A 24,787-nucleotide genomic window follows, 5' to 3' on the forward strand; every position below is an offset into this window, starting at 1 on the left:
AGAAGAGGGTTGTATAGGTGAAGTGGCACAGTCTTCTCTTCACAGGCACTGCAGGAGGTGTGTTCAGCTTCCTCCTCTTGTGTGGAACAGCAGCCAAATGTCCTGTTTCGTGGTCTATGTGGAGATTTTTTTGTTTTGGATCGATAGGATCCAGTCGAAAAAGTTCTTACTCTTCGGTAACCGTGTTCGGCGCCGATTTTTTCGGGTCCGAGCGGGGTTTGGATTTCTGCTCCGAGGCCTTGGGAGGTGGTTTGGGGTCCTTCGGCTTGGCTGTGGAGGCGGAAATCTTTTTCGGTTCCAAATGCTTTGGTTTCGGATCCGATGTCTTTTCTTTCGGCGTGGAAGTGGTCGGTGCCGATGTCTTTTTGGGAGTAGGCTGTGCTCCAGTCTTCGGTGCCGAAGGCGCCTGCGGGACTGTGAGATGCGGTTTGCTCGGTCCCGAGCAACCAGAAGGCTTGTCCCTTATCTTTGGGGGCGGGGCTTCTGAAGCGTGTTTTCAGGCGAAGTCTTGACCAGGGCCACCTTTTTTTGGGGTGGAGTTGGGGTAGGGGCAATTGTACTCACTCGTTGACCAGGAGTGATGTGGTTGTCTGAGTCGTCTGCTTCGGAAACGATTTCCAGGTCCTCAGAATCCTCCTCCGGGACATCGGGGCCTTCATCGTAGGTTTGTCCGCCATGACCCGGATGGTCTTTTTGGATCTAAAAGAGGCGCAGGCCTGGCAATTGTTCTCGTCGTGCTCAGACGAGAGACACAGGTTACAGACCTTGTGGTGGTCACTGTGTGGGAATTTAGCTCCACACTGGGGGTATTTTGTAAATGGAGTACTTTCCATTAACTGTAGGCCTGAACGGCGGCGATAGACCCAGCGGCCCGCGTCGACAACTGGAATCGAGTAGTTGAGGTGCACGTCGAAGATCATGCGATCGAAAACAATACCGTAGAGTTTTAGATAGTTTGCACGTCGAAAAGTTTTGGCGAATCTAGTGCCGAACCGGAGCGCAGAAGTTACATCCGAACCCGAATGCGGAAAAAAACAATCGGAGGATGGAGTCGATGCCCATGTGCACTATCGTCCAAGGGAGGAGTCACCTATCTCGTGACTACAAAAGACACTTCCAAACCGTTACATATTTTTTCACAGGAAACTGTGCAATATGGATTTTATCATCAAAATAAAATTTCGAACACTGCTATGTAGAGTTTTTTTGGGCGAGCTACTAATATTATGCAACACAAAAGGCCAAGTTAAACTGCAAACTTATCTCAAGTTTGTGTCTAAAGCTGTAAATTATGCAGGACATTCTCTGGCAGCAATCTTTCATCAATTTAAGCTGAACATTTTTTTTATCTGTGAATTATGTGGCAAATGGCCTTCACTGTGGCCCATTATGTTTTTTAATCAACAATTACTTCATGAAAGGTAAACAATTCTAAACAGTCCCCATTGTCAGATGCCCTTCGAATAAAACAACTTTTTCAGGCTAACCAACCAAAACAGACATGGTATAAATAAAATGCAGAACCTGTTATGTGCAATATGGCCCTAAAATGACATCTCAGGGTTCTGGTGATATTCGCAAAACTGTTCCTTGGTCCCCTGGTGTTTGTGTCATCCTCAAAATCCCTCAATAGCCATACTGGGCATTATTATACAGTTACCAGTTATGCATTTTCTATATACATAAACATACATTATTTTTGGGTACATCATCCCAGTATCTTTATCCTTTTTATCTGTATCATTTGTAACCTGGTCTTACGTAGAGCACGCTTTCTCTTCTGGGATTGGTTCCACCCTATAACCAACTCTTTATAGATAAATGAATTAATATATGAAGCTGCTCAGGGTAAACAAACTCTGCATTAGCAGTGAATTCATGAAGTTCTTCTAATTTCACTATGTAATCTCACTTTCTGTGATAATGGGCTTGAAGTTGCACTCCCTTCTCCCATCACACCTTAGGAAATACACATTTTTCAAATGTGCTAGAAATCCCCACACAGGACGGTGACAGAAAGGTCTAGGACTAAGTAAGTAAAGATCAACTGCGATTCAGCATCCATATTCCATAACTTTAATAACAAAAAGACAATACACAATTATTTACACATTTATGTAAACAAATACAAGTGTCCCAAAAACCTGAAACGAAGTAAGCTTTAACAGTATGATGTCAGGATCTGAAAAGCTTGAAGGCATTTCACAGAAATTGCATTGATTACTGGGTCTGGTGAGATGCTATTAAATTCCTGGTCACAGTATAATAACAAAAGCACCCTTTTGCTCAGCGTAAGTAAGAATTAAAACTGCACAACAATAATCTATATAATCTGTCACAAAGAAATAAAACATTTGAGCATGTCTTGACCCTAATGCTCTCTAAAGAAGAAATATGACATCTACATGGGAGCTGGCTGATACGTTCAATGAGGTGTACTAGGTCTATATCCATTTCAACGCTCAGGCATGGCTTCAATCGGCTGCGTACCAACCAGACTCAATTTCAGCTACGGCTTGCTTGCCTAGTTCATATGGTTGAAGATACTCAACAGCTTGGCAATAATCTTTGCATCAGGCTATCAGAAGGGTTACAGTAGCTCACTCATTCGTCTGAGGTAGATAAAATCTAATATGTGCAACTGCAAACAAGCAAAAGGTTTCTTGTTCATCAAGTAATCTTGTGTACTCTTTAGGAGGAAAGGTGCTATGGAAGAACTGCAACGACATCACCCTCAGCCAAGTGAGGGGATGATATACATACAATGATTTCTCAATTTACATAGGTCATAAAGCGACTATTTGGTTGTTGCTACCTTTTTTACATCACGTAATAGGATGAACACACAAGTTACCAAGTTAGACACGTGCCTTACCCACAGCATCTCATTTTGGATAACACTTCGAAAAGGAAAGCAGAAATAAGGGCAGGGGTAGAAATACCATGGGGGAGAGAGAAATATCACAGAGGTAGGGAGTCTGCATCAGGAAATGGTACTACCAGAGGCCAATGTTCCTCCATAGATAAGAACGATAAAGCGAATGAGAGGAGGGAGAGGAAGCTCGATACATGGCAAAACGCAAAGTAGTTAAAAGATACAATGTAAAATTAGTTCCCAATTTTTTGGGTACAGCAGGTAAATCAAAATTGTGCAATAAACTGGAAAATAGGTTAGGTAACATAGCTTTGGACAGTTTCCTGGTTCTATACATTTAGATCTCTCGTTTTATACAGTTTCATCTTACCAACGTTACAAAAACAATACATTACAAATGCTCTACCTAACTTATGCAAGTACCTTATGTAGAATTGAATTTCAAAATATTCTACAAAACAACCTAAAGAGTGTAGAATTTCACAAGCCTTGAAGAAGCTTACAAAGGTGAACCACTACTGTTGACTACTGTTTGCATATACCCTGTGTGGCAACTTACCAGTCATTTTAAATAAAGTGACATACTGCGAAGCAGCTCAATGATGCCTAAAGAAATGCAGACTTTTTTCATTGACTGAGCCAAGTATTTGGTTCGGCAAATCCAAGAAAACCATCAAAGTAAGGGGTGCTGCCCATCCTCAAACTGCTATGTATAGTTTGAAGCAGCCATACCATAAACAATTGCTGGACATGCTCCATTAATTTAAGTGCCTGCTACTTTTCATAAAGTGCTTGTGTTGCCAGGATTCCCTTAGGAGCATTATGAAGGGTGGATAACCGTATCTTCTCACAGGCAAAAAAATGGCAGCACCGCTGGCCTTCACTGTACTTTGGTTTATTGTGCAATTCACTTTCTAATGCCATCTCACTGCAGAAGACTGACTGAAGAACATTTTTCATGGACTCGCAGTAATAAGGATTAACACTGTGAATAGCAATATTTTTTGTTTGTTTCCATTCCTGCGAGTAAGCAGAGACGGCCAAGTCTACATTAAAATGTTCTTATTTTTCTTTGGTGAGAACAAATTTTTTAGTATTTGTTTTTAAATGAAACTGCATGAACATGTCCCTGAAAAGAAACACTTTCCCTGCCCGTCACTGAGGCAGCAGCTGTGAGATCTGGAACACCACTCTACGATACACTTGGTAAGTCACATCCAACTAGAATACACCACGTTAATCAATTAACATTAAGCATGCTATGCACATAGTGCATTTTTTCCAACAGGAATGCCTTTTCAACAGGTGCTTCGGACTCTGAAGTGCCCTTGACAACATCTTGCTTGAGATGTTCTCCACAATAAGGAGGACCGGACTTTCTTATGAAGACACTATTCCAGCTGGTGGACCCAACAAAATGTCTATATCCTCAGAATACCAGCCTGAGACCCTCAGGTATCTGCTATTGTACCAGTAACACTGATACGTTAATATGCAAGCACACATGTATATCAATTACAAGATGATGCCCGTTCTCCTCTGTACTCAATTATTGTTATATTTTTAATCATATCTCCAAATGTAACATTTCCCCTTTCCTTTCACAGTAAAAAGTGTAAGGAAAACAAAACACTGAGTGAGTCATGTTAAATACAGAAGAGCAACCATCTGTTCATGACATCCATGTAGGGGTGAGAAAAGATGTTTATTAGACAGGAGTGGCATACCTCATTTTCTCAGGCCTTTTGGCAGAAAGTTGATCAAATGTTTGCATACATGGTTTGACGACGGGGAGCCCCAATGCTGGTTCAGGCCTTGGTAGGATAGATATGCGTCCTCCAAACACCAGTCTAACATTGCAAAAAGTGTTGCACAGTTCTCAACTCTAAGACTTTTGTGTTTTTAGACTTTCTCTTCCAGCTGTTATCGAAAAACTATCAAAGGAATTAACTGTAGACTACTACTACAGTTGGGAAGCCATCAGCCTGGTCTTTTTTCACAACCTGGTTCTTCTCTAAGATTTCTCCCATAACGCGCAGGATAATAGGAGGGCCAGACCCTTCGTACTGCAAACAAGTAGAAAATTAAATCATATGCGGGTATTCACCACTTTCTGTTCTCTTAAGCGGGCCATCTATCTATACACTGACACCACTGTTTGTGAAGTCTCACCTGGACAACAGAACTCAAATTCTTTTAAAGTGCTACTAGCCAAGCAAAGGGTGTTCAAACCAGTTAGTTTTCAACATACCTCATTAAAAGCATAAATTATATTTTACTTGAGATAACTTTATAGTTGGCGTATTACAAAAATATGAAGAGTTATCAAATGTCTCCATTCCGCCTGCCCTGAAAAGTGTCCAGTATGGAGGTAAAACCAATTGGTGCTCCTTGTAGCACACAGGTGTCTGTCTTGATTTCCTTTGGATTTTAGAAATTTTTTGGTCTTTAAAGAGAAGTTTCCAAATACCTCTCAATAGGTAACAAAGTAACAATTATCCTTAGTAAATGTCCCATTGTGTACAACATATGACATTGCGCAAATTACTGCCTTACCTCAAGTGCAACAACTGTTGCAACAGTTGTTGTAATATGAAACTATGTTTCAGAAGAATTATAAATAATATATTTTGAGCTGGAAGTGGTTAGGAACTTTATGCTCCACCAAAAAGAAAAGTGATAAGCAAGCCTTTAAGTAGTAGGCAAAAACCGAAGGCAGGAATGAATAAGTACGTATGTATCCACAGAGTAAAGAATGCAGTGAAGACCACGACTATCTGTAAGGATTTCAGACATATAGACACAATATGTTTCTATTTCAAACTGCAGTCACCTCAAATCCAACCTGAGTAAAGGAGAGTCATCTTTAAATAAACAACTATACAAATTGCACATATTACAGCAATTAGCTTGGGGTGGGCGCCCACGAGGGTCACACAGGGAACACCGCAGGCAAAAACTGCAACGTATCCCTTTTTCAAAATCTAAGCATCCTGTTAACGTGCATAAACTCAGGACGATCACTGGAGTACCCTGCTGATGTAGGTGGTGGTTGGGCTGTACCAAGTTTAAGGCGCATGTGCTTTCCCTCAGAATGTGCCTGCCACTGTGAGGGCAGTTACAACTCTCGACGTCCCACTGTACAACACTGTTCACACGCTGATCACAGAAGCATGGCTTAACGGTTTTAGGCAGTCTCTGGGAGATGCGTAACCATCATCCACTGGTAAATTCAGCTGGGGCTTTTGATAGTCTGAACTGTCATCCACAGAAGCCGTGTTCTGGATAATCTTAGGCCTGTCATATTCTCCCTCGGAGTTCCTAGAGCTCTGCAGAGATTTATAGTCCCCACCTGCAGGATCCTTTAGGCTGGAAATTCCTATGAGGGGAATGTTCAACTGAGGGGCGGCAGCAAGGACTGGCACTTTGTAGCCAGACACAGTGGTGAATGCCTTCTCTCGCTTGGTGTGCCGCTCTATGATAGGCGTGGCGTATTCTGGCTCCTGGTTCATCAGTGGCAAGGCATACTCATGTCGACTCGCTCTGTGAGGGTAGTCGTAGTGATTCTCAATCTCTGCTCTTCCAATCTGGTCTTTCGTCTCAGTGTCGAGCGGTTTGAAGGTAGAGCCTTTTCTTGTCACAGTGTCTGTCCCAACCATGAGAGGCAGCTGAAAATCTAAAGAAAGGGAAGAGTTCACTTCAGAGAGAGAACAAAACACAGTACAAGGGTGATTGCTTTCATGCGAAAATAACTGAATATGTTGTTGAACATATGCATATGTGTCTATTTGCAGAACTTGCCAGGTTGGTTTTTCTTGACAATTATAGGAAGTTCCCTATTTCTGAATTCTCAAAACACTCCATTGACAAATGGGAAAGCCACTTCTACCATTTATAAAATTCTAACACTGGAGGAAGGCAACTTACCAATAAAGAAAACCCTTTTGTTAAACAGCAATGAATAAAACAAAACATTAAGTAAAGTGGCATCAGTAGATTGACCTGGTCTATAAGGATGGAGTCCTCACCAAAACTGAATGTGAACATATTGTTTTTTCAATGGGTTTGCTACTCCAACCAGGCATTCCAGACGCCAATTCCTACACATCAACTATCAAAGGACACAGACACACAAACACGGAGACATACACACAGTCTGTCGGGTATCTCTCTTTTTTTTCTCTCTCAGCACAATCAATCATTCTCATGCTTATTAAAGTATAGTGTAGTTCTCCCGGTTATCGTTACACCGGACAACATCAATGATCACAACCTAGATGAATGTGTCACAGAGACATGGTACACATCCATATATACCCTGCACATCCCAGTACAGTACAGCATCCAGAACATACAAGACAGAAGATGAACTAGCTATCTTCTACAACTCCTCTTGGTTCTGCACAGTCCACCAAGGAAAGTAAACCAAACTTTTCAATCTCCTCATGGACGTCCTTCAAGAAGATATCCGCAACTTTTTGTAAACGACATTAGATGTCACACTCCTTGGCATCTAGAACACTACCCTGAAAAACAGAAGGCCAGCTAAATGCATCCCTGAAAACACAAAAACCTTCACTTATTCAGTGTACCCAAGAGCTCTCTGACAAGCGCATCCATAAACAACCGAAAGAAGACCAAATGATCCTGACATTCTCTTCGGACTTAAAACTCTCCACTTTGAAAGCGAAGCCCTCATCACATTTACCAAATCCAACTTCTTGACTATCCACAAAGCTTCTAACAGAAACAAATCTCTTAATAGTCAAACATTGCACGTTCCAGACCCACCCATCCCTCAGTCAACTGAGTGCAAAACATTGAAACATTTTCACCAACAAATATCAACAAAAGAAGGCCCCACCTACAACACAAGAAAATTTACTCTACTTCCTATGTCACACCACTACACCCCGAAATGGACCGCATTCAACCGCCTCTCTTACAAGGAATTCAGGATCACCAGCATGCTGAACTCACTCAAGGCCATCTCCAATGAAAACAATGTCCTTCTATCTTGCATCATTAAATCACTTCAAAAAGGTGCCTTCCTGAAAACAACATCCTTCAATCCTTCATCATTAATCTCTTCAAGGAAGAACCACTGCTCCCAATCTCACCATCATCAATTCCTCCCTTAGCCAAGGAATGCCTCCAGATGCTCTTGAGACAGAACAGATCTTCCCATTACTGGAGATACTAAGTTTGGACCCAGACGATCTCACCAACAACAATCCATCACCTACTATTCTTCTTCGGAAAGACCACAGAGAAATAAATCACCACCCAACTCCTGGGGCAAATCAGCAAGAATGATCTTCTAAAGGGACTATGAATCTAGTTTCAGCCCACACTGTACCACAGAGACACCTGCCACTTATAGACTAATGAAAAAAATGAGCAGTGCCTCCGGATCCAGCATGGCCTCTCTGAAGCATTTGCCACAGTTGACCACTGTTCATGGAGTTAAACCCTGATAAAATGCACAGATTTCTCTGAAACAGTCCTGCAATGGTCCACCTCCTGCCATGCCAATAGTTCATCCAAGTAGGACCCACAATATCCCAGAAGCTCCCCTTCTAATGCAAAGTTCTTCAAGGATCCCTTTTTTCTTGCATAATCTTCAACCTCAGGATAGAACCGCTTAGAAGATCCCTTCTCACCAATGACATTAAGATCCACAAACATGTAATTGGCATCCACCTTTACCTTAAAGTCTCCTTAGCTGACGATGCTACTCCAGAACATGATATCCAGTACCTCCATGAAGGTTGTCTCAACAGAGATGAGTAGCTCCAAACAACCACAAATCTAATTATGACTCGCCAACTAGAACAAGAGTGATTGACCCCCTACAGATCATCAGTGAAAAATCACCTGATTCGTCCCCAACAAATAACTATTTCATAGAACATATCTCTAGGAAAACAAAGACAGCGTGGTCTCTCCTTCCTGAAGAAATGTAAACTTTTCAATCCTGAAAGTGATTTCATACTCACAAAGTAGGCCACGGTCCTCTCACATTAGGATGAAGGCAATGCTCTGCACCATGGCTGACATGAACTCACTATGGCACCGCTTCAACTTATCTTCCACAAAGTAACCTGCCTGATCAAGGGCTTTGGAAGCAAGACCACAGTACCGCCACACTGGGGGAACCTTCATATACTTCTCCTCTTGGCCTGCATTTTAACAACCAAATGCATCACCTACAAGGCCATCAGAAATGTCAGCCCAACATACCTTGCCAGGAAATTAACCACCTCAGAGAGCCAGTGCCAAACCAGAAGTCATGACATTAGCTGGCAAGAAAATAAAATATGCAATAAAAAATAAAAGAGCAGGCCGGCCTTTCCAGTCTTCGCTTCTAGGATATCGAACAACATAACCCTGATGATCTCAGGATCACCGCAAAGCTCCTACAATTCAAACAAGTATAAGGTATGTTACCCCTTCCACAATAGGAACTCACTCATCACCCATTAAAATGCAAGTCCTAGTAATAAAATGATGGTCCTTCGAACTTACATTCAGTTGCTTCCCAGCTAGGAGTGCAGTGTATAAATAACCATATATACATACAAGTTAACTCAAGGTAATACAAGGTAACTCAAGTACTTCTGGTGCTCTAGCCTACAACCCTCGTTTGGATGTGTGGGGTATCCATGCCCAGTATGTGAAGGGACCTGTGCATTGCAAAGCATCTGGAAAGCTCAGAGGAGGCTCAACCATATTGGTGTTTGAGTGGAATATCACCATACATTTTTGGTACCACTCACAGGTCTTCAGTTGTGCACGGTCACCTCACAGAGGCACAAGATTAGAGCTCAAGACCCATAGCTTGCTAGAGAATAAATTCAACTTATACATGTATGATGGGCTGAGCAGTCCATCGCAAATGTGGTTGAGTTTTATTTGGCTTGTGGTGTATTACCTCTCTAAGTTGGTGGCCCTCAGTTCTCCAGCAAAGCTTGTTTATGCTTCTATGCCAATCATTAAGGTATCTTTTCATTTTAATTTTCTCCCATTTAAAAAGCATTCCAGATACATAGTTTTGTTCTCATGCTCCAATATTGAGTCCGCAGGAACTTTTATTTAAGAGTTAAATACTTCAGTGCTTCACCTCTGTGACCCAGCCTGGCTCATAAATCTGCATTGCTCATCATCAGGCCCTGCTAACTGTAGCCTGATGGTAATAATAATAAGTAAACAGCCTTCCCTTAATGTTAAAAGGAAAATGTGACCCTGTGCTTATTTATAAAGGAACTCAAGGCGGTGGGCTACTTTGACGGTGTCTGGTAGCTCGCAATCGACTGGTTGGAGACACCTGCTTTAAAGCCTGAAATGTAGGCTCTTAGAAACTTTGTATCATGCAAGACTGGAACGGAGTATGCCAATGAGCAAGAGCAGAAAGGGGCCACAACAATTAAGGTGTAGCTTTAACTGTGAATGGAATAACTGTGAATCAATGGTGGCATGATTTGTACATAGAGAAGTTCTACGTGCCTCCAATGCAATGCTTAATTTGAATGAGAGAAAAAAAAAGTATGTGCAAGGGCCCTCATTAGGAGGCCACTGGAGCTTGCACCATCCATTGCCCCTGCCAGCGTTGCCAATGACAGTACCAACGCAACTACTAACCATGACACTCTTCTTACAAGAGCGACGATTCAGACTATTCCAGAACCCCACAACTAAGAGTGGCTTTGGTGGCAGTCATTTTAATGCATATTAAATTACTAAACAACGGTTATCATACTTTTCTCTGTATTAGACAACACTGCCACCTTGTGGTAGAATGTCAGAAGTGCTGTTGTTGACAATGTGCAGTTGTCGAGCACCGGAAACCACTGTCTCAAATTAAGCATTTCTCCAATGTACGGTGAAGGATATAATGATAGAGAAATATGCCAATTTAGAATGGGTCAAACCAATTAGTTTTAGTGTCCTAGTAGCCGTCCCAGATCTAACTTTATATTCCACAGATTTTGGATGTGAACCAAGGACAGGGCAACAAGCATTTTCTCTGCCATTCTGTACTGGTCGGGAATAGAGCCTATTTACTTAATGAACTCTGAGCGCTTTGTGTCAACTCTAAAATTGCAAGCATACACATTACACAAAGAACAACTATGTGAAACCACTGGATTACAATCTTCCATACTGCATACATCATTTCATTCATACATACATACAGCAAGTTGGTATTTTAGTCATCAAAAATACTTTCCCTTCTTCAGTGACACAATAAGCAACCAAAGCACTAGTGAGGGTAACAAAAAATGTTATAGTTACCTGCCATGTCACAAGTCACCAAATCTAATTTTTGTACGGTGTCCTTGTCATTACTATAGCTGATGGTAAACTCGGTTGACTGCTGTCTGGCAAAGGGCTGTTTTATTTGCTTCCAACAACCTATGACAGAAACAACAAAAAACAAGGATGGACAGTTTAAGGGGCATTGCTAGCCTTCGTGAGTTACCACACAATCAGACCAAAAGAATATTTTTACCAACCTGTTTCTTGGGCTTTGCTTAACCCAATGCCACTTCCTTGAGTCTTTTTCCTGCAAGAAATACCAATTTTAGGGGGTGTGAGCTTCTGTGGTGATATTTAATACGACTGTATGCTATATCAACAAAAGTATTGTCCACATAAGTATTATTTCCTTATTGACTTTGCCTCTTTTCTTCTATATCAGTTAAATGTAATTAAAGGAATTCATGTTCCTTTTCAGGTCTGCTTAGAGACGGTTTTAGAATACTTGTCGGCCTCGTCTTATAAAAACAATTCATAAAATATCAGAAAAAACACGCTTGGTTAAAATCTTGAATTAATTTGAATTGTGATGATAAATTAAAAATCCCTTTCTACAGAAAGAATGTGTCAGGCCGCCTTGTTCCAGACATTTGCTGGTAAAGAGACATGGGGGAAAATGTGAAAGCGTTTACAGTTTACAAGAATACAAAAAGTGTAACACAAGAAAGTCAAGTTCAAAGAGCAACACCTCATCCTGAAACAGAAATTGACAAATCAAAGCCCTCTATGAAGTAGGCAGTAAGTAATAACTCAAAATAAAACAGCGTTTCTGTCTATAAGTATAACTGAGTCACTGAATGCAAGTGATGTCAATTAGCTTACGAATATACTCATTATGAACAAAAAAGACCGCTAACTCTAAACCTTTGACTTTGCAGGTTGTACAGACCTACAGTTGTTAAAATAATAACCCCAAATGAGGCACAAACAAAAGCATGCTCTGAAACTAGAGCGGATGAATCCTGCTTTTGCTGGCGGCCAAGTATGCTCAAATAGTGTACACAAATGATGGCATGGGCTGAGAGCGGAATGAGCTGCAGGGAGATTTAGACAAGTTGGGAATTGCAAGCCGAATATGTAGGACGGATCTCGAAAAATATATTTTGCTGCACACCAGGGGAATAGAGCATGCCAGGCAAGAAATGGAGGAAAAGGACAGAGAACCATCAAACTGCATGATGTAGAGCTGTAACAGACTGGCGTTTGAGGTCAAGATAAAGAAAAACCGGAGTATTACAAGAATATATCATTTACTTATCAATAACAAAAATAACAATTAAAATAATAATCAGTAACAAGAACTACAACAATAATAATACATGGTCATACTGTGTTTAACACGCAATGGTACTCAATTTACCACCCTTTGAGCTGGCCATGCCTGAATTTGAACCTGTGCCCTGCAGATCACATCCACTGTCAACCGTGAAAGCTTTATGTTTTATCAGCAAACTTCTGTGATTTTGAATGTAGGGCTCTCATAAATCCAGCCCGCATAACCCACAACATTTACCATTCCTTATAATATCTTATAAAAAGGCAATTGATTTTCCCTGCTTACAAAGTCAGGACCTGTACTCGAAAAAACTCATCTCAATATCAGAAAAGACATGGAACCAAAAGTAGTGAACACAATAGTGACTTTTCCTCCTCCAGGAGATATTTTTTGTCTAGCACAGTTAGTTAGTTAACAGATTACAGGCCACTTTCCCCATCCCAAAAAAAATACAGTTAAGAATGGGTAGCAGATTGTTATGGTACAAGCCTCTGTGAGAGCCTCACATAGCGTTTGTAGGTGCTTGATCGCCATCTTCCTACATTCTTGATGCCCTCCTCTGTAAGCCCCCACCTAGCAGCTGTTGGTGCTCTCCCAATGGGAAAGGAATGAGTGCTAAACTCTGCTGCTTGTAAACCGGCCTTTGTGAGTGCCATCCTCAGCACCACCTGAAACTGGAACCTGCTCAGGCACTACCTGTTGTTGTGTTTGTATAGCAGACTTTTCCCTGCGGGGCGGATTGCCCTTTACTCCCGCATCCACTGCATCCGACACATCGCAGCTTGACAGGCCCTGCAGCTTTACTACCGTACCCTTTGCCTCTTGATCAGTCTTGGATCTCCTCGGCATCACCTCCATGTGTCCCGGGACTCTTACTATTTCATTTTTAGATAGAGCTACCAACTTGCGTACTCTAAAGGCCCCGAAGATGGCGAGCATGAAGGCTGCTTTGAATAGAGTAACTTTTGATGCGTCTGTGCATATCTGAGGCAGAACCCCCTAGCAGGTGTGACAGCATGCTGAACGCAATGGGCCTCCGTTTGTCCACCTTCACCCCCTCTAGGAGCCGCCAACCCTTCATTGCTGCTCTGAGGTAGGGAGCTGTTGTTGGATCTTCCCAAGTGGCAAGCTTAGCAAAATGGGCTATTGCTGCCAAATGTGCTCGTGCCCAAGATCTGGTTTTGTTGTGATCAAATGCCCACTTCACAAACTGTCTGCGGCTCGGGCTGTACTCGCTGTTTCTTTGAAAGAGTGCGGCACCATTCATTTACTCAACGTTTCTTTGTAAGTGGCATACCTCTGCGCTGTCTTAGGTGCCAATGAGTGCTCTACCAGCATCTTTTAAGGACCACAGCTCCACTTGGAAGGGGATCAATACACTATACTGTTTGAACCAGTTCCTTGAATTTCCCCATCTGGAAACGAGAGAGCGCATCCGCTTGAGCATTATTGATCCCTTGAACGTGCCTCGCCCTCACCTTCATGTTTCCTGACAAATGCAACTTCGCCGGACTTCTCAGTAGCCTCAGCACTAGTGTACATTTGGCTGTCCCCATGTTAATAGTGTGTACTACAGGTTGGTTATCAGACCATAGTGTCAGATTCATGTTGCATAGTCTTGCTCTCCATTTTGTCAGAGCCACAATAGTTGGGAACAATTCTAGAAATAATATGTTCTTTGTTATCCCTGAGCCCACTTCTGTGTGCACTATTTGTCCCTCAGAGTTACTCTAAAATCCAGGCTGCCTACTGTGTCCCGTTTACAGGGCCAGCTCTCCTCATCGGCGATCCACCCTTCCCTCCATCTGAGCACCCATTCAATTCTTGCATGAAGGATAACCAGAACCCCAAATCCTTGTCAGCTGGCCCTACTGTTTTGTTTGCAGCCAATGGCACACCCAACTTGACTCTCAGTATGTGCTAAGTAGGGTCTCACACTCTTCACCCCCGGATGGAAGGGTAGTACCCGGAAACCAAATAGCAAGATGATGTGTCTCTAGGAAAGGCTCCGCTAGCCAATAAGCAGAAAACTGATTCTGGGGCAAGAGACCACAAGGGCAGGTCAAACTTTCACAGACTTCCCACCGGATTCACAGAATAATCCTGAAACCCGCACAAGCTCATGCCACCCTTTCAAACATTTTGCAAACGAAAATCTGACATAAATGTGACCTAGAACAATAACTTTGACTCGTTTCTCTTTTGGACAACACTCTTTCCCTAAACTCCCCAATTAAATTGGGGGAGCTCTTCCTGCACTTACGTCTGTCCTTGAAAGGAGGCACACAGAGCGTATCCAGAGTGGGAATTTACATACAAAAGGTGCATGAATATCCACAGACCTACAAGTAGTTGTTCATTTACTTTTGAGGATTGGACATAGCCTTTCTTCAATTAAAATACATCTTCTATCAGTAGTAACAAATTTAAACAAACTATGCACTGATTTCTGAATCATGTCAACTTAAAACGTCCATTAGTACTTCCATTGACAATTTGTTTTGTCTTTTTAAAACACTAAAGATAGTTGAGCAACATACTTTCTTAAAGTTGCACAGGCACAAATACCACCAATCAGGAGCAAGAGAGACAGGATTACTGGGGCAACTATGATTGCAACTTTCAGTCCTACAACAGAGAAAAAAGAAAAGGAAATATTAGACTAATTGCAGTTTTCTCTTAAATCTGATAGAAATGTATCAACTTACACAGCTTTGCTATGATTTAACGGATAAAGATCATAATTTGATAACAATGCTCAGTTTGCGAAAGGAAAATGCTACTTACCAGTATGCATCTGTTCTTGGCACGTAGAGCTGCAGATCCACACACTATGCATAGATCGCCATCTGGTGTTGGGCCCGGATGTTTGCACTTGTTTTTTTCTTGGAAAAGTCTTTGGAAGTCACGAGATAGGCGACTACTCCTTTGGATGATAGTGCGCATGGGCATCAGCTCCATCGCCAGCAGGGAAATTATGGAGTTTTGTGAGAAACAGATAAGATACCCATGTGTGCTGTATCTAAATAAGATAATACTGGAACAGATAAAGGTAGCCGGTGAGGTGGGTGGGTGTGTATGGATCTGCAGCTTTACATGCCAAGAACAGATGCATACTGGTAAGTAGCATTTTCCGTTCGAGGCATATGAGCTGCAGATCATACACTATGCATAGATTGTCTAGCAGTACCCCTCTTTAGCGGCGACCACCAGTTTCTGTTGCAGTAGTTTGAAATAATGTTTAGAGTACAGCCTGGCCCACAATTGCTTGCTGTTTTGTTTGCACATCTACACAATAGTGCTTTGTGAATGTGTGCGGTGTAGACCATGTAGCTGCTTTGCCGATGTCATCTAAGAGAATGTTCCCTAAAAATGCCATTGAAGCCCCTAACTTTCGGGTAGAGTGGGCTTTAGGGGGAACTGATAATGTACGTTTTGCTTTGTGATAGCAAATCTGTTTGCATTTGACAATCCACCTAGCTATCCCAGATTTTGATATGGAGTTGCCTTTATGTGGTGGTGAGAAAGATGCAAAAAGTTGTTTTGGTCTTACGAAAAGATTGTGTTCTCTCAATGTAATAAAGCAATGCTCTTTTAACATCTAGAGTATGAAGAGCTCCTTCTGCGACTGTTTGTGGTTGCGAGAAGAACACTGGCAGCTGTACAGACTGATTGAGGTGGAAGGGAGAAATAACTTTAGGATTCGTTCGGAGAACAACCTTATTATGATGTCTTTGTAAGAAAGGTTCCTGAATGGTTAGTGCTTGGAGCTCACTAACTCTTCTAAGAGAAGTGATGGCCACTAAAAAGGCAACCTTCCATGTTAAAAACTGTAGCTCACATTTATGTAGAGGTTCAAAGGAAGGACCCATTAGTCTTGTGAGAACTAGGTTTAAATTCCAAACAGGTGAGGGTGTTACTCTGGGAGGAATTAATCTTTTGAGGCCTTCCATAAATGCGTTGATGGCAGGTACTCTGAAAAGTGATAAGTGTTGCCTATTTTGTAAATAAACAGGTAGAAAGGTGCCTTCAAGGGATTTGTTTGGTAAATTTGTATAATTTCGATTCTTAATTAAAGGTAGGGCAGTTATATACCTACAAATGTATTAATTATCACTTTTTCAATACTTAAATCAGCTTAGTTTGTCAGAATCAGGATTGAATAAGGTGTGAGTGAATCATCACATATTAACCGGAATACAATAAATTCAATAAACCAAAAGGAGGAGAAACAAGCGGGTGTATATATAAAAATTGAATTTATATTTCTAGTTCAAAAAAGGGTACTTCAAATTACAACAATTAAATACAGTGAAAGGAAATATTTCAATATTTGATGCCTTCACTTTCAAATTGATCCAACACTTTTTCACAACAATATATAGCCATTTCTCTGGAAAACAGTGTGATTGTCGACGTTTCGGTCTTTAGGTTTTCTTTACCAAGACCATCCTCAGGACAATTGTATTTACAAGGTTGACCCCTCAAATCACTGCGGGTTATTTTATCCACTGAAAATCAAGCGGGACGTCCTAAATTCGTAACTAATCAGTATATTGTAGTCAAAGAAATTCAGTTGATTGTCAAAAAGCTCCCGTCTTAATCTGTAGGTTATTTAAATCTCAAAAGAGCCTCTGTGTGTCAAAACTACTCTTGTGTCTGTTTACCGACACCGTTAAACACTCAAGTGGTCGTGAAGATGTCAGCGAATTAATCTGGCTGTTCTGAAGGTTTGAGTCTTGCATGCACATCTGGACGTGCATGCAAGACTCAAACCTTCAGAACAGCCAGATTAATTCGCTGACATCTTCACGACCACTTGAGTGTTTAACGGTGTCGGTAAACAGACACAAGAGTAGTTTTGCCACACAGAGGCTCTTTTGAGATTTAAATAACCTACAGATTAAGACGGGAGCTTTTTGACAATCAACTGAATTTCTTTGACTACAATATACTGATTAGTTACGAATTTAGGACGTCCCGCTTGATTTTCAGTGGATAAAATAACCCGCAGTGATTTGAGGGGTCAACCTTGTAAATAAAATTGTCCTGAGGATGATCTTGTTAAAGAAAACCTAAAGACCGAAACGTCGACAATCACACTGTTTTCCAGAGAAATGGCTATATATTGTTGTGAAAAAGTGTTGGATCAATTTGAAAGTGAAGGCATCAAATATTGAAATATTTCCTTTCACTGTATTTAATTGTTGTAATTTGAAGTACCCTTTTTTGAACTAGAAATATAAATTAAATTTTTATATATACACCTGCTTGTTTCTCCTCCTTTTGGTTTATTGAATTTATTGTATTCAGGTTAATATGTGATGATTCACTCACACCTTATTCAATCCTGATTCTGACAAACTAAGCTGATTTAAGTATTGAAAAAGTGATAATTAATACATTTGTAGGTATATAACTGCCCTACCTTTAATTAAGAATCGAAATTATACAAATTATTTACCAAACAAATCCATTGAAGGCACCTTTCTACCTGTTTATTCATATTTGCCCGAGCCCTCAAGGGTATATTGGGTTGTCCACTGCACTTACCTTATTTAGTAAATAGGCCGCTATGGCAGCGAGGTGCAACCTGATAGATGTATAAGCTAAGTTACACCTTTGGAGATGTAGTAGGTAATCTATGATGTGTTGGATAGATACATATAGGGCATTGATGGTGTTGTTATGACAATATATAATGAATCTTTTCCACTTGGCTGCATAGCAGGCTCTAGTGGTGAGACGTCTAGCCTCCTTAATAACGTTCATACAGTCAGGGGGAAGGTTAAGGTAACCAAATTCTAAGACCTCAGGAGTTAGATTGCAAGGTTGAGCTGAGCTGGGTCTGGGTGTCTGATCTCTAGGATTCTGGGTTAAGCGGCGTAGGGAGAGGTGTATTTTTTGGTGAGGAACTACAGAGAGTTCCAGTAACGTGGTGTACCATGGTTGTCTGGCCCAAGTTGGAGCAACTAGAATGAGAGTCAGTGAGTGTTGCTGTAGCTTTCGCACCACCAGTGGAATGAGTGGGAGAGGCGGAAAAGCGTACGCAAATCTGCCTGACCAATTCATCAATATCGCATTGCCTTTGGACAATGAGTGAGGGAATCTGGCAGCGAAGCTTGGGCATTTGGCGTTTGTGTGTGGCGAAGAGGTCTATGTGTGGTTTGCCCCACATTTGAAAAAAATGGTTGAAGAACTTGCGGATGAAGTTTCCACTCGTGAATCTGTTGCATTTGACGACTTAACAGATAGGCTATGTTGTTGGGCTAGGAGAAAAATGTTCTGCGGTATAGCCCATCTCCATATGCTTTGTGCTAGTTGAGAGAGCTGTAGAGAATGTGTCCCCACCTTGTTTCTGTATGTAGTACATGGCTGTCATGTTGTCCGTGCCGACTAGGACAGCCTTGCCTTATATTTGCTTCTGGATTGCCTTTAGGGCTAGGAATATGGCTATGAACTCCAGGTGGTTGATGTGGAGTAATTTCTGTTGAGGAGTCCACCTGCCCTGCATGGTGTGATGTAAAAGATGAGCTCCCCAGCCGGAGAGCGATGAGTCTGCTGTCAGGACAATCTGTGGAATTGGCTCTAGGAACGGTCGCCCTTTGGGAATGTTTTTGGTGTTCCCCCACTGCAGAGAGCGATGAGTGCGACCATCTACTAACACCAGATCTGTTAACTGACCGTGAGCCTGGTTCCATAGGCGTGCTAGGCACTCTTGGAGAGGACTCATCTTGCGTGAGGCACTATGAATATGCAAGAGGCCATCATCCCTATGAGTTGCATGAACACTCGAGCTGGAAGAGAGTGTTGAGGCTGAAATTTGGTTATGAGGGTTTGAATGCGTGCTATCCTGGCAGGACTAGGATAAGCGAGCGCTTTTGAGGTGTCTATTGTGGCACCTAGGTACTGTTGTATGTGGGACGGTTGTAGATGAGACTTTGCGTGGTTTACTGTAAACCCCAAGTCGTGGAGTAGTTGAATGGTGGCGTGAGTGTGGTGTACACACTGACTGTATGAGCTGGCTTTTATGAGCCAGTCGTCCAGATATGGGAAGACGTGAATGTGTTGTCTTCTTAGATGAGCTGCCACTACCACCAGGCACTTGGTGAATACCCGGGGTGCGGTGGTGACACCGAAAGGGAGTACTTTGAATTGGTAGTGTTGACCGTCCACTACGAACCTGAGATATTTCCTGTGAGATGTGTGAATAGGAATATGGAAGTAGGAGTCCTTGAGATCTAGAGTGGCAAGGAAGTCGCCTTGTGAAAGAAGAGGAACGACCTGCTGAAGAGTGACCATGTGAAAATGGTCTGACTGTAGATAGAGGTTTAGGGATCGGAGGTCCAGAATAGGTCTCAGAGAGCCGTCTTTTTTTGGTATGAGAAAATACAGAGAGTAAACTCCTGTGTTTTGTTGGTGCAGGGGAACTGGTTCTAGGAGGGAGTTGACTTCCTGCTTGAGCAGTGATAAATGTTCTAACGACATTGGGCACTGTTTGGGTGGTATGTTTGGGGGGGGGGTAGAGGTGAGTTCTAGACAGTAACCCGATTGAACGATTTGTCTCACCCACCTGTCGGTGGTGATGTTGCTCCAAACAGGCAGGAACTGTTGTAAACGTCCCACGACCGGAGTGGAATGGGCCGGGAAGTCATTGGGTAGGGGAGGAGGCAGAGCGGGTGTTGTTGGTCTTGCCTCTACCTTTGTTATTGTTGCCTCTGTAGCCTCCTCTCTGGTGAATGTAGACTGGGTGGGAGTCTTATAAGAGGTGGAGGGGCTGTCAGAGGAGTAGCCTCTGGAGGTGCCCTTGTAAGAGGAACGACGAAAGGAACGTCTGGGAGTTTGCGTTTGAAAGGCTCCCATTGATTTAGCTGTGTCCATGTCATTCTTCATCTTTTCAAGAGATGAATCTACATCAGGGCCAAATAGGTGTTCCTGATCGAATGGTTGGTTTAAGATGGAACTTTGTACTTCAGGTTTAAAACGTGAAATGCGTAGCCAGGTATGTCTACGCAGGAGAACACTTGTGTTGACAGCTCTGGAGGCGCTATCTGCCACGTCCAGCGCGCAACGAATGGAGGTGTTAGTGATGAGTTTCCCCTCCTGTATAAGGTGATTGGCCTTGTCCTTATATTTGTCCGGGAGGTGTTGCAATAGGGTTTCTAGCTGGTCGTAATGTGCCCTATCCTACCTGGCTAACAGTGCTTGAGTGTTGGCGATACGCCATATGTCAGCTGACTGTGATGCGGTTCTTTTAACAGAGGCGTCTAAGAGTTTGGACTCTTTATCGGGGGGTGGAGCATCCCCTGATGTCCGAGAGTTGGCCCTCTTTCTAGCATTGGAGACTACAAGGGAGTCTAGTGGTACGGGGCCCTTAATGTAAGCTGGATCTGCTGGGGCAGCCTTGTATTTTTTCTTGATCCTGGGGTTAATAACCCTAGCCCTGACAGGATCTTTAAATACCTCAGGTGCATGCTTGGGGACTCCTTTTAGCATGGGCAGAATAGTGGTGGACCTTTGTGGGTTATCAAAGGTGTCCATAAGGAAATCTTCTTCCACAGGGTCAGTATGTAAGTCAACCCTGTGGTATTGGGCAGCTCTGTGGAGAAGCTGATGAAAACCCATTGTGTCCTCCGGAGGGGAAGGCCTGGAGGGGTAGATGTCATCCTGTGGAACATTAGGGACATCTGACGTACTGTAATCTTCCCAGGGGTCAGGGGAATAAGGTGCGCCCCCTAGTGGCTCATCATCCACACCCCCTCCTGTGTCATCAGTGGTGTCATCATCATCATCCATTGGTGGAGGAGATGGTGCAAGAGAATGGTGTGGGGGGGGGGGGGGGGGGGGGGGGGGAGGTGGAGAAGGGACCCTGAGGGGAGATGTTGCAATGTCCCTTTTTTTAGGTGGTGGAGCCGGTACAGGCGTATCCAATGGTCTCTTCTTTGAACTCAAAGTCAGCTGACCAGTTTTAGGGTCTTTTAGAAGAGTTTTCTGTTTAGGGTCTGGTCTAAATAGCTCTTCTGATAGAGGCAGGTCTTTCTGCGCCGACCGTTTCGGTTCGGAAGACTTTCGCGGCACCGACTCTGGAACGGTTTTGTGGTCCTTTGGCTTGGAACTGTGATGTTTTACAGTCTCTGTGGGCGTTTGTGGAACCGGGTGTTTTTTGGGTTCCGAGGCTTTTTTCGGTTCCGAAGGGTGTGAATCGGAAGCTTTAGGGATCAGCTTTTTGCTCGGATCCGAGTGTTTTTTTCGGAGTCGATGGAACGGTGCCTGTAGGTTTCGGTGCAGAGTGCTTGGATGTGGAAGCAGCGATCGGCACGGAGGAGGAGGGCGGTTTCTTTTCCGGTGCCGGTGACTGCTCGGTGCCGACGGTACACTGACTCGAGCCCGAGTCGCCTGAAGGCTTAGTAAGCTTCTTTGCCGGGCCCGAGGGCGGAGGCATGGGATGCAGTCTCTCGGTGTGCACCTGGGCCCGAACATGAAGGTGTGACCGAAGCCTTTTTCGATGGTGTAGGGAGTGGGTCGGGGTCGACGTCTTTACTTACGAACCGCTGCCCAGGAGTGATGTCCTCGAGGTCGGAGTCATCGGCTTTGGAGGCGCTGACGGGGCATTCATCGATTCGCTCCTGTTTTGGTACATCAACGCCCTCCTGGAAGATGTCATCAGGAATGGGTGCCGACGAGCGAGCCATTGATCTCCTGGCTCGACGATCTCGAATGGTCGTCTTGGAGCGGAAAGAGGCACAAGCCGCACAGTCTCTGGCCTCGTGCTCCGGAGACAAGCAGAGGTTGCACTCCTCATGCAGATCGGTGTGGGGAAATTTCGACCCACATTGAGGACATTTCTTGAATGGTGTCCTTTCCATGAGCCAGATACCAAGGCTTAAGTAGGCCCGAATGCCTTCGTCGATGACTTCGATGTTGAAGAGATGCGCAACGACTAGGGATCGCAATCGAAAACAATATCGGAGAAGGGTGAAGGATTGCGCGTCGAGAGTGGAATAGGTGACGGTTCCGAACTGGAGCGTGAGAAACACATCCGAGCCCTATGGCGGAAAGAAAACAATCTGAAGATGGTGCCGATGCCCATGCGCACTATCATCCAAAGGAGGAGTCACCTATCTCGTGACTGCCAAAGACTTTTCCAAGACAAAAACAAGTGCAAACATCCGGGCCCAACACCAGATGGCGATCTATGCATAGTGTGTGATCTGCAGCTCATATGCCTCGAACATGTATTTAGAAAAAAACTACACACTATTTGTATTGTAACAACAATGCAGAAAAACTTACGCTTTTCAAACTCAATTGAAAGAAGTGGTCAATGTGATAAGTGATATGTGCCTAAACAAAAGTTATTTAAAACTGCAGTTTCCTACCCATTTTTAAAATTGGAGTGATTGCAATTATGCTGATCATGCCGTTATCTGGCCAGTAAAAACGGCCAATTCACAGCGCAGGGCTCCGGTCGGATGCCCTTTGCCCCCGCTGCTCCCATCCCAGCGCAGACTTCTATCACATGATGTGGCTTTGTCCTGCGATACAGAGGTACTGGGAGTCCTTAACAGGAGAATTGACGGAGGTCTTGGGCTGGGAGGTCCCTCTGACTCCTACGCCTATTCTATTGGGCATAACTGATGGTCTGGATGGTAGCAGAGCCGAAAAGCTTTTTCTTAGCACGGCCTTGGTGGCAGCAAAGAGATATCGCTGCCCATTGGCGGACTGCTACAGCACCAACATTGTCGCGTTGGTGTAGGGGGGTGGACTGGTGTGCCGCCCAGGAACAACCTCTTTATGTGGCCAGGGGATGCCCCGGGAAATTTCGCCGAATATGGGGGAAGTGGGTGGGGGTGATAGAGTTTTAAGGTGGGTTGGCTGGATCTACGGAATGCTTCTAGGGATTTGGGCCTTTGATTTTCATGTATGTCACCTTTTATATCAATATGAAATGTGCTTACCCTGGACTATTCCCATGCGACGTAATTCTGAATGGTGCTGTTTGTTTGGTTACATTGGAAACTCAATAAAAATGATTATAAAAAAAAAAAAAAAAACGGCCAAGCAGACTCTCTCATTAAAAATGGCCGAATTGGTATAGCTGAAGCTAAATTTAAGAACCCTGAATGATAGGTTTGGTAACTTAGGTTTAGTTGTATACATTCTAATAGTTCCTGAACCAACATCAATTGATTACACTTTTGCAGTTTAATAAAAAAAAAAGACAAAATATTGTGATACTGAATATGAATCCATGTGCAGTGAACAGCATTGGGGCAAAGCAGATGTTAATTTTGTGGTTTTGTTGAGGATGAAAATAATAATAAAATTAATATTAATACACACCATGTCAGAAAGTAGTTTATCTATTATCTAAACTAATAATACACCGATTTTCATCTATGTTGCGCTCTTGAGTGACTGTAGGTTCATCTCCTGAGGACTGCCAGCCTTAGTCTTTTCTGGGCAAACTCAATGGCTTGTTGGTAAACTGGAAAGTACAAAGAAGCTGCTCCCCTTGACAGAGTGTAAGTGATCGCTATGCACTGCACAGTGTGTGTTCTTTCTGGTGGATACTCTACACAACCGCAGATTCCTCACCTTTAGACTATTCCTCAGGAGCCGATCTGGAAAGTTTTCATTAACACCGCTAGATGGTGCCATGACGCTCAAAGTTGACTTCTTTCCTCTCAGACATAACAGAGCTGTTTAAAAGCAACACCCCTGTGCACTAACATCCATTTCTGGCTTGACTCTTTCCGCACCCTCAGGCAGAAAGCACAAAACAATTGCTGGTACCAGTGTGCAGATCTCTAATATGGAACCATTTTAGATGATAATAAGAGACCACTTCACTGAATAGGTTGGTTGCACGGCAGGGAGGAATCTGCTGTTACATAGAGTATTCACCAAAAATAGTGTTACCGAAGGTAATTAACTTGTTCTTTCAATGGACACTGCTAACTGCATATTCCTCACCTTTAGAATATACACAAAAGCAGTACCTCCCAAAGGTGGAGGGTCTTTGGAGTGGGCTCAGTTCAAAAAATCCTGCAGGGTTAAACAGGCAAAGTGCCCTTCCCCTCAGACCTGGCTGGCAAGTCAACAGTGCTTGCTGAATGGGTGAGCCAATGTTGCAGAATGGCAGCTGTCAAGGACCGGCGCTCTGCATGCCAATGCAGTGGTTGCGGGAAGCAAACAGTAGACACCCTGTATACCCAGTTGAGACCGGGTGTCAATTCTATGTAACAAACAACAATGGCTCAACAGGTAATATTAGTGAGAGTTAATAAGACATGCACATTTAGTTGCAAAAAGGG

At 43.1% G+C, this 24,787-nt stretch overlaps 1 protein-coding gene across 1 annotated transcript in view; it reads right to left on the reverse strand.

Moving 5' to 3' along the window:
* Positions 1-2,053: 2,053 nt before the first annotated feature.
* The window catches only part of DCBLD1 (discoidin, CUB and LCCL domain containing 1), a 190,975-nt gene continuing 168,241 nt past the window's right edge, over positions 2,054-24,787 (reverse strand). The window contains exons 14-17 of the mRNA XM_085611297.1: positions 15,011-15,098; positions 11,392-11,441; positions 11,171-11,290; positions 2,054-6,551 (exon numbers count right to left, since the gene is read on the reverse strand). Of these exons, the coding sequence (XP_085467423.1) occupies positions 6,028-6,551; positions 11,171-11,290; positions 11,392-11,441; positions 15,011-15,098 (782 nt within the window). The 3' untranslated portion in view covers positions 2,054-6,027. The remainder of the gene's footprint in view (positions 6,552-11,170; positions 11,291-11,391; positions 11,442-15,010; positions 15,099-24,787) is intronic.

This window comes from Triturus cristatus, chromosome 6 (genome assembly GCF_964204655.1).
Source record: "Triturus cristatus chromosome 6, aTriCri1.1, whole genome shotgun sequence".
NCBI lineage: Eukaryota > Metazoa > Chordata > Amphibia > Caudata > Salamandridae > Triturus > Triturus cristatus.